This window comes from Terrapene carolina, unplaced genomic scaffold (assembly GCF_002925995.2).
Source record: "Terrapene carolina triunguis isolate 2854851 unplaced genomic scaffold, T_m_triunguis-2.0 Scaffold96, whole genome shotgun sequence".
Taxonomy (NCBI): domain Eukaryota; kingdom Metazoa; phylum Chordata; order Testudines; family Emydidae; genus Terrapene; species Terrapene triunguis.
Genome location: NW_020664447.1, coordinates 43884801 through 43897771, shown reverse-complemented (window position 1 = coordinate 43897771; position 12971 = coordinate 43884801). Strand labels below are relative to the sequence as shown.

The 12971-nt window shown below is 42.1% G+C and overlaps 1 protein-coding gene across 1 annotated transcript in view; it reads left to right on the top strand.

Annotated features, from left to right (window-relative positions):
- The first annotated feature begins 263 nt into the window (after positions 1 to 263).
- BUB1B (BUB1 mitotic checkpoint serine/threonine kinase B) overlaps positions 264 to 12971 on the top strand; it is a 76963-nt gene continuing 64255 nt past the window's right edge. Inside the window, exons 1-9 of the mRNA XM_026651264.2 lie at positions 264 to 325; positions 1569 to 1727; positions 2785 to 2844; positions 3114 to 3258; positions 5390 to 5586; positions 5690 to 5862; positions 6015 to 6214; positions 9213 to 9307; positions 11688 to 11914. Of these exons, the coding sequence (XP_026507049.1) occupies positions 1588 to 1727; positions 2785 to 2844; positions 3114 to 3258; positions 5390 to 5586; positions 5690 to 5862; positions 6015 to 6214; positions 9213 to 9307; positions 11688 to 11914 (1237 nt within the window). The 5' untranslated portion in view covers positions 264 to 325; positions 1569 to 1587. The remainder of the gene's footprint in view (positions 326 to 1568; positions 1728 to 2784; positions 2845 to 3113; positions 3259 to 5389; positions 5587 to 5689; positions 5863 to 6014; positions 6215 to 9212; positions 9308 to 11687; positions 11915 to 12971) is intronic.

Sequence of the window (12971 nt, the reverse complement as noted above, 5' to 3'; positions counted from 1 at the left end):
AGCCCTGTGATGCTGGGGCCAGTAGCACCTATCACGAACCCGTACTCGGTTCCTACTGCACAGGACCGGGACCCCGACCCCACGCTCTGCCGTAGGAAATGGGCCCAGCGGAAACTACCCTTCGGCACACGGAGCTTCCGGCGGGCCGCGCGACCAATCAGATGTGTCCGTGGTACTAGGAACCGGCCAATGGGGCCGAGGCTGGTGGCGGTTGAAGTTTAAACTCTCGAACGGAGCGAGCGAGCTGGCTGCCGTTGGGACTTAGCCACGGAGGCGCTGAGCCGGCGTCCGTGGCCCGCGGAGCTGTGGTTGCCGCGCCGGGTAGGTGAGCGCGGCTCGAGGGGAGGAGGCCCTGGGTGGGCTCTGCGGGGCGCTGAAGGCAGGACGGCTCCGGGGTGGCTCAGCCATTGCTGGGTCGGCGGGGTGTCCCGGGAGGGACTGGGCCTTCGGACGTGCCCCAGCGATCTCAGAACCTCGGTCTTCTCCTTCACTGGGGGGTCTACAAACCCCCTTGTGGCAGATGCACCAGCGCAGACATGGCCCCGCCCGCCCGCTGAGGAGCGCCCCCCCCCCCCCCTCCCAAGGCTTGGCAGGATGAGATTGTTATTGGTAAATGTCTGCAAGCCTGGATTTCACCCTGCACCGCCAAATCCACCGAAACATATTTCTCTCGATCGTTACTGCCCCTTACGCATAGGCAAAGGACGAAAAAACACAGCCCGAGAGCTTCTGATTTAAGGATATTTAGTTTGTATAATTTTGTGATGTTGAGAGATTGTGTTTTAATGGTTATAAAGCTTTACCTTTTTGAACCTCCATCTCTGCTGTCAGTCAGTACTTATTGCCTGACCTCCCCTCCCCCCATCATTTCCTGTAGGGTGACCAGATGTCCCAATTTTATAGGGACAGTGCTGATTTGGGGGTCTTTTTCTTATATAGGCTCCTATTACCCCCACCCCCTGGCCTGATTTTTCACACTTGCTGTCTGGTCACCCTAATTTCCTGCAACTGTGAAAATGTAAATTGATAAAAATGAAACAAAATGCTTAAAACCCATAATTTAATGCAACTGTGAACATGTAAATAGGAAAAATGCTTAAAATAAGCATCTATTTATCTGTCAAAATTATAAAACAGAATTCTGTCAAGTCTATGGAAGAGCCACAGTGGCTGTGCTGTTTCAGCCAACACTTAAAGTTGGTGGTTCATTTAGTTAATACCCCATCAAGGGCCTCTCTCTCATCCTCACTCTTCTCAAGTTGTAGCTTTAATAGGAGTATAACAGGAGTCCATGGTATTCTATCTGTCTGGCCCACCCCCTTTTACTGTAGCATCTAATTGCCTCACAATCTTTAATGCAGTTATCCTCATGACATCTCTGCAACACAGGAAAGTGCTGTTATCCCCGTTTTACACATGGGGAACTGAGGCAGAGAGAGAACTAAGTGACTTGCCTGAGGTTGTGGGAAGTCTGTGGCAGAGCAGAGAATTGGGTGTGTCAAGTAAGTCCCAGGCTAGCACCTGAAGCCCTGGACCACCCTTTCTCTATTGTTTACTTTCTTGTGCAGTGTTTCAGGAGAGGTCACCATGTCACAGGAGTGGAATGAGTGGGAGCTGAGTAAAGAGAATGTGCAACCCCTGAGACAGGGGCGAATCATGTCTACCCTGCAGGAAGTCTTGTCTCAGCAGGAGACTTCCAGCCACACAGCTATTCAGCAGCAAAAACAGTGAGTAAAATATTGACCTATTTTCATCAGTGTTTCTGTACCTTCTGTTGAGTTTCCACCATTAGTCTCCTGGCTATAAGAAGAGTGTAGGGAGCAGAAGTACAGTCTGAATTTTTACTAATGCTGCTGTGTATGGTTGTAGCACACTAAAGCTGTCAAAGGAATTTGCCTTTTATGCAATGTATAGATGAAGGGCTGGTGCCAAAGGGAATTCCTTTTATGGTTCAATAGTGGAACATTTAAACTGCAAGCACTATGGCAGGGGTTCTCAAACTCTGGGGGTTGGGACCCCTCAGGGGTTGCGAGGTTATTACATGGGGGCTTGTGAGCTGTCAACATCTACCACAACCCTGCTTTGCTTCCAGCATTTATAATGGTGTTTAAATATATAAAAAAGTTTTTTTAATTTATAAGGGAGGGTCGCACTCAGAGGCTTGCTACGTGAAAGGGGTCACCAATAAAAAAGTTTGAGAACACTGCACTAAGGAGAATCTCTTGTGTCTGAATATTCTTCTAAAGAGGAATATACAAATATTACAGGAGGATGTCCTTCCTTTTCCCCCCTCTGCTTTATAGTAATCTTCCAAATGAAAGTACTGAACAGGGAAGGCGCAACTCCTACCATAATAATCTAGTGAGGATGGCTACTTGTCAGGGAAAAATACCTCTCCGCTATAATAATCCATCAAAATGGGCTACCTGTCAGTTGATTATCTTTCCCTCCCAGGGTACAAGAATTCTCTTTGATGGGACCATATGACTCGCAGGATAGTAACTTTTGGAAATGCGCACTGAAAGGCTATTCCAATGCTTCCTTGTTAAATGTCAGAGTACTAGAAAACTTTTTGTGTCCAAGGATGGTTTAAGAGCCTAATTTGGTTCCTTTGACACCAGTGGGAGCAGGATTTGGTCCTGCTGCAGGAGAAATAAACAAGTTTGTCTCCAAAGAAATATTCACCGTGATATGAATAGGAGTGAAGATCTTGTTTTCTGCCATGTTAACTATATCTTTGTAGTATTGAGCTACTGTTTACGTATCCTGTTGTATCTTTTCTAGGGAATTTGAATCTGAAATCCGCTTTTATTCTGGAGATGATCCATTGGATGTTTGGGACAGGTAGGCATCTTTATTTTGCTAGAATGGGATAGTAAAATCTCTAGCATTTCCAACTATTAGAGAGTTTCATGTAGGACTATTACAAGAAGTGAATAAAGTGCTTTCATTTTTTAACAGAAACCCCCGCATTAATAGGTTAAGGTGTAGAAAGAGAAATGTCTTTTGTTGTAATAATCTATGGTCTATCTTTTCTCCGTATTATAAACCTAATTTTTCTTTTCTCATAATATATAAAAATTAAGATGCCTCTATTTTTATACCATCTACAGGTACATCAAATGGACAGAGCAAACATTCCCTCAAGGTGGAAAAGAGAGCAACCTCTCAGCAGTGCTGGAGAGAGCTGTAAAAGCACTGAATGAGCAGCAGAGATACTACAAAGACCCTCGCTATCTCAGTCTCTGGCTCAAGTTTGTAAGTATCCTTTTGATGTTCTCTTAGGTACTTTCTTAAGCATTTTCTGAAGCTTTCGGATGTCACTCAACTACTTTTCTTTGTACAGTGCATTCTGTGACTGCTAGCAGTGTAAATTTAGGATTAGTTCTCTACACTTCTGTCAGGCACGTGACAGCTGTTCACAATATAGGATTCATATACCAATCTATCATTTAAAGACTGCTCTTCCAATGGAATCTTCAGGAGTCTTCTGGTGTCATTCAGCCTGGACAGAAATTGTACCTGGCTTTCTTCAGAAGTATTCATTTGAAAAACTACATATTTCTTTAGACTGATGCAGCTCTGCTCAGTTAAACAGAACAGAAGAAGCTTAAAGGAATGCAGCTGACTTGAAATCTAGTCAGTTAGAAGAAGAAGAAAAAACCAGTGAGGGGTAAATGAAATGTCAGCTACTATATCTGCCCCTAAGCCTCAGAACGGCTCATGGTTTTTTATCCTTTGATGTTTTTCTTCTCTCCCCTGTTGCTGCATGGAAGGCATACACAAACAGAGGAAAATGACAGTGAAACTGAATACACAGAATAAATGGAAAGAAGACAATTTTTTCCTATAATCTTTTTCTAGTTGTCTTAAATGTCATAACAATAGCAGGCAAAAACATTTCAAAAATATTGTGTTTTTTGTTTTTAAAGGCACAGGTGCATCATATGCAATAGCAGTCCATAGGCTTCTCTAGGTGGCTCATTGTCCATTGCATATGCCCTGTGTGTTGCTAAGAGGCAGCACATCCTTTTGAAGTGCTTGTTGCTTCCCAGAACTGGGTTCCTTCTGCCTAGTACCCTCTCTCCTGCATCACCCCGGTAGGGGGAGACTAAGTCTTCTGTTAGGCAAGATCCTTACTCCTGGAAGACACATAATGTCCTCTAGCTACTATCACACATGGACACTTCATAAAGTTCATATCCTTTTCCTTGTCCCTCAGAGTGATGATTTAATTGGTCCCTTCAAGTAGGAAAATGAGTGATCCTGAACTGTCCAACATCTATAGTTAAGATGAAGTGAGAATCCAGCTGCTACTCACCTGCCTTACAATGAAAAGTAGCTTATTTCAAAACTAATGTAACAGTCAAAAGAATAAAGTAAAATTGGAAGATCTTTATGGCAGGGACTGTTGTTGTTGTTCTGTAACTACAGTGCACAACACGGTGGGGGCTTGGTCCATAACTAGGTCTCCTAGGTATTACAGTAATACTAACATCTCTGCTTTCCTTCCAGTGAAGATCAGACTAGTGTAAAGCTTTGCTTGTTTGAGGCAGAAGGAAGGGTTCTAGTTTTAGTGTAACTTCTCTAACCCAAGTTACAAAATATGAGACCTGAAATAATTTAACAAAATAAATGTTGATTAGCACTGTTCTGCTGGTTTCACAAGGTGCATTTGTTGGAGGGACTGGATCTGGACGGCTTGAGGTTAGTAGTGGTGGCTTGTAGGTCACCGTTCTAAATCGAGCCTGATTCGGGAGTGATTTTAAAGTTAATGCTATAGGATGCCCATTCAATTCCACATCAAAACTACCACTAACTTGCATCTTAGTTGGTACCAAATTGAGTTTGGTACCAAATGAATTCCCTAAATCCTAAGTTCCCTTTTGGATGCTAGAGGTAGTCTTTCTTCTTGCTTCTATTCTCATTCCCCAAATGTCAGGCTGTTGACAGGGTAGTGTGTCCCTGTTCTGAGGATTAACAGGACTTTTGCCTCCAGGGCCATTAGTTTGGCACCTTACACAATTCTTAAACACTATTATAAAGAAAAATTAAAGAGAGAAAATGCCCATATGTAAGTTTATGGGCTGGAATTAAGTGAACAGTTCTACCACCCATTAAGTATATGCATAGAGTCATAGGTAACAATAGCAGTCTTGCTTAGTAGCACTATATTTGAATCTTCTAGCAATTGCTTTCCTCATCTTGTGAACTTTTGATTTCTCTTAAATGCAAAGAGTTATGTCTAACCTTGGGTCTGCTCCTGTGGAACTTGAATTGAAAACAATGGAAGCCTTGCAGGTGCATCAAAGGGCAGCAATTGACCCAGAGTCTTTATTTTTTTATTTTATTGGTGCAGTAAATCACTGAAACTTCTGGGCTATTGCAGGGAAACTATTGTAGTGAACCGTTGGACCTCTACAGTTATCTACACAGCCAGGAAATTGGCACATCGCTGGCGTTATTCTACATCACATGGGCAGAGGCGCTTGAGGCGAGAGGTAGTTATAAGAAAGCAGATTTAATATTCCAGGAAGGGCTTCAGTGCAGGGCTGAGCCTCAAGACAAACTACAGTCCCATCACAGGTAAAACTTGCCCGTGGAATGAGTAAAAATGGATTTGTTTTGTATGGCTCTGAATAGGCAACCTGCATAGTGAAATTCACACTGACTTTTGCATTTTTTTCAGGCAGTTTCAAGCCCGTGTCTCTCGACAGACCCTGCTGGGACTTGAGCAAGATGAGGAGGAGTTGGATCTTCCTGTTATAACTGAAACCCAAAGGAGCTCACTAGCAGAACTGAAAGGCAAGGGGAAGAAAAATGTGAGAGCCCCAATCAGTCGAGTAGGCGATGCTCTTAAAGGTAAGTTTGGCTGGTCAATCCTTATGCTTATTGAAAAACAGTAATCTTGTGATGTCAAAAATACACTTGAGTATAGTATGCAAATAGCTGACATTGGTAGTTGAGTGTTCCTAACATTATTCATATACAACTAGTCTCCTTTTTACATCTAGCTGCAAACCGAGGCCAAAGCTTCCAGAATTCAACATCTCAACAGGTGTCAAATGGCCCAAATTTTGCTGTATTTGATGAAAACACAGCCTCAATCTCCAGAGCTGAGCTTCCTATACTTACACCACAGCCATGGGCAGCACCCCCAACAGGAAGGGCCAAAGAGAACGAACTGAAGGCAGGACCTTGGAACTCAGGCAGGGTAAGGAATGGCAAGGCTGGTTGCCTAAAAAAGGAGGGAGGTTATAAGACTAGGTGATTCTTCCCAGTCTTTCAAATTAAGTCTACGCATGCTATATATGAAGTCAAACTTATCTCCCTCCTTTAGGATTTAGCTTTATTGTAACTCGCATAACAATAACAAAAGCCTCAACCTAAGATTTCTTCCTAAGCCAGGCTATTTCTCTAACTTCCTACAAAATCTCCACATCTCTGCTTCCAGCCCCTTAGCTCCACTGATTTAGAAGAAAGCTCCCCTTGCACTGTGAAATCAACAGATATGTCTGCTGAGTCTAATTCTTGCTAACGAGAAGGTACAACAGAAGAGACCTCGTACCCTTTTATGGAGCTAGGGTGGGGTGGAAAGGAGAGAAGCTGGCCAAGGGTGGAGTAGGAAAAGGGACAGGAGGGAAGGTGTGTACACACACACCCACACACACATTTTGGTTAGTCCAGTGAGATGAGATGAGAGCAAAGCAGAAGATTAATTATCTGCAGCTAAATTGGCTTAGTGCAGCTCAACCTGTGGAACAGTTTGAGGATGTGGTTATGCAGCCTTATATGCATGGGAAGGGGGTCAGTAACATTCCACAGGTCTGGTGGCTGGAGAACTGAGACTTAGAGTGGGACAGTTAAGGTGATACATCAAAAGCATCAAGAAGGTGCTGAGGAGAAGCTGCATCGAGGCAGTACTCTAGCAATGTAGAGTGGCTTGCAGACAGACAAGGAAAGGCGGGGGAGAAGGGATTGTGCTTCAGGCTGCTCCTCTTTGAAAAGATGCAGTTTAGTCTCAAATGTTAGCTGAGAGCAGCTGAAATTAAGTCAAAAGTTAGTTTAAATAGGTACTTCTGGCCTCCATCACTTCAATACCTGAGTGACTTAGTCAGAGCAGATGGAGAGAATAGATGTGGAAGAGGCAAAGGGCAGTAGAAAATATGACCACCTGAGTATCATGAGAGTGAAAATGGTAGAAATCAAACAACTGAGAAGGAAGAGTAGGAAAGAGCAAAGGACTCAAATTATGAAAACCCTGAGGAAAATAATTGCCACTAGTTAAAGGGCAATTTGATTAAGAGAATGAAACGTGCTTGCATAGCTAGCATGTTGGTCCAAGTGAATGGAGTGTGGTTCACAGTATCTGAAGTTTTTAATTAGGGCTGTTGATTAATCGCAGTTAACTCATGCGATTAACTAAAAAAAAATGTATCGCGATTAACCACACTGTTAAACAATAGAAGACCAATTGAAATTTATTAAATATTTTTGGATGTTTTTCTACATTTTTCAAATATATTTATTTCTATTACAACACAGAATACAAAGTGTACAGTGCTCACTTTATATTATTTTTATTACAAATATTTGCATTGTAAAAATGATAAAAGAAATAGTATTTTTCAATTCACCTCATACAAATACTGTAGTGCAATCTCTTTATCCTGAAAGTGTAACTTACAAATGTAGATTTTTGTTGTTGTTGTTACATAACTGCACTCAAAACAAAAACAATGTAAAACTTTAGAGCCTACAAGTCCACTCAGTCCTACTTCTTGTTCAGCCAATCACTAAGACAAGCAAGTTTGTTTACATTTATGGGAGATACTGCTGCCTGCTTCTTTTTTACAATGTTACCTGAAAGTGAGAACAGGCTTTCCCATGTCACTTTTGCAGACAGCGTTGCAAGGTATTTACGTGCCAGATATGATAAACTTTCGTATGTCCCTTCATGCTTTGGCCACCATTCCAATGTAAGATTTCTAAAGATAGCTACCGCACTCGACCCAAGGTTTAAGAATCTGAAGTGCCTTCCAAAATCTAAGAGGGATGAGGTGTGGAGCATGCTTTCAGAAGTCTTAAAAGAGCAACACTCCGATGCGGAAACAGCAGAAATCGAACCACCAAAAAAGAAAATCAACCTTCTGCTGGTGGCATCGGACTCCGGTGATGAAAATGGACATGCGTTCATCCGCTCTGCTTTGGATCGTTATCGAGCAGAACCCATCATCAGCATGGACTCATGTCCTCTGGAATGGTGGTTGACGCATGAAGGGACACATGAATCTTTAGCGCACCTGGCACATAAATATCTTGCGATGCCGGCTATAACAGTGCCATGTGAACGCCTGTTCTCACTTTCAGGTGACATTGTAAACAAGAAGCGGGACTGAGTGGACTTATAGGTGCTAAAGTTTTATGTTTTATTTTTGAATGCAGTTATTCTTTTGTACATTTGTAAGTTCAACTTTCATGATAAAGAGCTTGCACTACAGTACTTGTATGAGGTGAATTGAAAAATACTATTTCTTTTGTTTTTTACAGTGCAAATATTTGTAATAAAAAGTGGGTACTGTACACTGTATTGTAATAGAAATTAATATATTTGAAAATGTAGAAAACCTCTGAAAGTATTTAAATAAATGGTATTCTATTGTTTAACAGCACGACTAATAGCGATTAATTTTTTTAATCACTTGACAGCCCTATTTTTAATTAAGTGAAGGAGAATGAGAAGGTACAAGGGTTGCCAACTTGATGCTTCCCTTGACTTCCTGGTCATAATCTGCAAGGGAGGAAAATGGGGAAGTCAGGAAGCACTCAGCTGAGAGTAGAGATTATGCTGCTGAAGTATTGGGGCAATCTTAAGCGAAAAGTGGGTGGAAGAGGAAAAAATAAGATATTGACTGGGTAGTGAGGATTATCAACATCTCTGGAAATGAGATAGGAGTCTAAAAGAAAGGTATGTGTCACTGTTTTTCGGGGTGTTGGCCATTTCGAAATTTTGTAACTTGACTGCATAGCAGAAGGAAACTGAAGTGCTGGAGAAATATGGGTTTTTATGGAGGCAGGATTTTTAAGGACTTAATGAGTTGTCATTGCGGACATCAAAAAGTCTGGGCAGAGAAGGAGAACAAATCAGCCTATGGGTGTGTTTTTTAAGAATGAATCTTTAAGCTGCTAACATTGGGTTTCTGCTCCCTCAGCGTCCTCGTGGTAACATGAACTCTGGTGTAGAGGTGCCCTGTATGCTGCCCAGCTTTACCCCATATGTGGAAGAGTCTGCACAGCAACAAGTCATGTGAGTTTCTATCTCCTCAGAAGGCTTGTAGTGGGAGCTGGCAGGGTTGGGGAGAAGGACACAGCTGCCCTGAATTCTCAAGTCTACTTCATAAGTCTATGGCCTTGTCTGTGTGGTGGTAGGGAGCAGCCAAGTCTGATCCAGGTTTGTAGCTATGTTTCGTAGTGTCTTTTGGAACTTTACAGTCAGCTTAAAAAGGAGTTTTCTTTTGAGAAAGCTTTCAAAAAGTTTCCATGACAAGTATGGAGGAGTATGTTACTTGGCTTGAACCTAGCTTCCTGCTTGTGCATTGCTCACTAAAATGCCTGTAAATTCCTCTGATGTTTTTATCGCTTCATACATCAGGAAAAAAAGTTGATGTTTACCCCTTTCTGGAGAAGGTGACTGGTGGTAGTTATTCTTGCCACAGCTATCTTGCAGTAGGGAAAGTGAGTGGAACATTGCTTCTTTTTTGACTGTGTATAAAATACAAAAGCAAGAGCATCAAGGGCTTGGTTGCAGCACAGATTTTCCCTAATTCAAAGGGCTTGTCTACACAGTGTGAACAGTGCTGCATTAATGCTCTCTAGAACTTTTAGTGTCCTCCATCAGAGTCTACACGGGCCAGTTAGATTCCATGCACAAAATGTTGATGCACGTTAGAATTCACACCCCACTGTTGTGCATTACTGCACTGCGTAGCTAAGCCCATAGTTTTGTATATTGTGCATGGAATCTAAGCCATGTCCTGGAACCATGCTACCTAGCTGTATCCAAAAGTGTATCATAATCCAGGAACATGTTTATAACAAGGCAAGGTCCTGTCTATGCTAAAGACACAAACATATCTCACCTGTTATGGGAGTCGCCTCGTGCTATATAGTTGGGTCCCCTGACATGGTTGTTTCCTATAGTATAGGTTGAACCTTTGCTGTTTGCACAGTGTGGTCCTGTCTACACTTATATTTAAAGGGAATTGAGAAACATTTTAAATATGGTTCCACCTAAATTAGCTTTCTAAGTGGTCTGGCCAGTCAGTTTTGGATGAGGCTATACCTTATGGGAACAGTTTAGAAAAATCTGTCCTGTTCTGTCCATGCTATGGGCATTGGCCTGCCCCAAACTATGCTTGAAAGAGTTTAACTGGAACCATGTTTACAGAGTGAAAAACAGAATGTGAACGCTTGGGGTAGAAGGGTCCTAAATAGATTTAGCTGACTCTCTAGCAAATTTCCCAAACCCAACTGTGATGCCTATATCTTGCATGCTTCAAAATCTTCATGCTGGCCTCAGGGTTCTCTCAGCCCGCTGGCCGAGACCCTGAGAGCCCAGGGCTACGAGGTCCAGATACGCGCCGGGCTCGTGGGACCCCCACAACGAGCCAGTTCTGAGAGCATGCGGAGTCGGTCAATGCTACGCCCGGCTCATGAGACCGCTCATGGTGTCCGACACCATCAGGTGGTCCAGAGACATTTATACGGAACACATCACAGGACACCGCCAATACCACACTGAGTAACTGAGACCACCGACCAGGGAAATAACCCACTTCCTTCCCTGACAGACCAAGGGACGCACCCCACCCATGTACTTATCCGCTACACCGATACTGACTTGGACTCCTTATTCATTCCATGGGTGGCGTACCCGAGCCCACTTATCCACTGACACTTTAAAAACCCTTGCACACCAATCTGGGTCTATGCAGGTTATGCGATATGTATGCATCTTTTCATCCTTGCAAATGATACCTGTACCCCCCATAACCGAAGCCTGACCCCAGATGTACAGTACCTTCCCTCTTAACTTGTGTCTATTTAATTTTAAACATTCACTTTTCTTAATGTGAAAACTTTAAGTTTTAACTTTCTGCATTAGGATTTTTTCCACAGAACTCTTCACTAGAATTTCAATAAGCATCATCTTGCACAGGGTTAAACAGATTTCACAAATTCAGTTGTTCACAAGTCTGCATTGATTGGGAGTGGTGACGGTTGGAACTGTTGTCTTAAAGCTTACTTTTCTTGCTTAGATAACAAAATGAGTCGGGGGGGAGGTGATTGGTGACAAGAAGCTGCAGATGGCAAATTAATCCATAAGGGTCTCTGGGGCTAAAGGCAAAAACTCCCACTCTAGAACATATGTGTTTGTATAGCAGGTGTATACTATTTGACTAGACCTTATTGGTGCTTGTGTTCATTACCACTTACCCATAGGTGTCTACTTATAAATTTTCTGCTGTTCCATTCCTTTCTGTTGCCTTTCCTGTTTCATGAGCTGGTTTATGTTGCCCATAGGCTGACCTGAATTTAACTGGATCCTTTGAGATATCCATACTTCCATCCATGCTCCCCTCTCTGGGGACTATGTGCTGAATGTTAATTATCTTTTGTTCTCTTAGTACTCCCTGCAAAATTGAGCCCAGCATAAATCATGTTTTAAGTGCTCGGAAGCCTGGGAAGGAAGAAGATCCACTACAACGGGTGCAAAACCATCAACAGGACAGTCAGGAGAAGAAAGAGGTTGCAATGTATTGTAAAGAGAGAGTTTATGCTGGAGTAGAGGAGTTCTCCTTGGAGGAGATTCGAGCTGAAATATATAGAAAGAAAGCAAAAAAGAGAAGGGAAGGTATGCATCAAAATGGGATGACCTGAAGTTTCTTCAGATTGATCAGAAAACTACATTTGCAGTTTCCATTAGGTGTGGCAGCCTTCATTATTGCTACTGATGAAGGCAAAGCATCAGGTAGGACTGTTGCTTAGCACCTGTTGATACTAAGAGTAGAAAACCAGCAACAGAGGACTGAAGACTTATGTGGAGGTCTATAATGGGATGGGGAGGGGGAAAAAGGTTCACTGGCTCATCAGTGTTAACAGGTGAACCATTGTGGATGACAGTACTCCTCAAGCTGTTCCTAGGAAGGAATGTGTGCTGTCTGCCTCAACTATAGGGGTTTATCCAGGAACAGCAGGGATTAAATTGGATCTGTTTGGCAAATGGGCCTTTTTACCTACCTATCCTCTCTGGTTCTGTTAATAGTAGGGCTGTCGATTAATCACAGTTAACTCGTGATTAACTCAAAAAAATTAATCGCGATTAAAAAAATTAATTGCAGTTTTATTCGCACTGTTAAACAATAGAATAGCAATTGAAATTTATTAAATATTTTTGATATTTTTCTACATTTTCATATATATTCTGTGTTGTAATTGAATTTGAAGTGTATATTTTTGATTACAAATATTTGCACTGTAAAAATGATAAACAAAAGAAATAGTATTTTTCAATTCACCTCATACAAGTACTGTAGTGCAATCTTTGTCATGAAAGTGCAACTTACAAATGTAGATTTTTTGTTTCTGTTACATTGTTTTGTTTTTGAGTGCAGTAATGTAAAATTTTAGAGCCTGCAAGTCCACTCAGTCCTACTTCTTGTTCAGCCAATCGCTAAGACAAACAAGTTTGTTTACATTTACAGGAGATAATGCTGCCCTCTTCTTATTTACAATGGCCCCAGCAAGTGAGAATAGGCATTTGCATGGCATTTTTGTAGCCGGCACTGCAAGATATTTACATACCAGATATGCTAAACATTCATATGCCCCTTCATGCTTCAGCCACCATTCCAGAGGACATGCTTTCATGCTGATGTCTCTTGTTTAAAAAAAAAAAAAAAAAAAAAAGT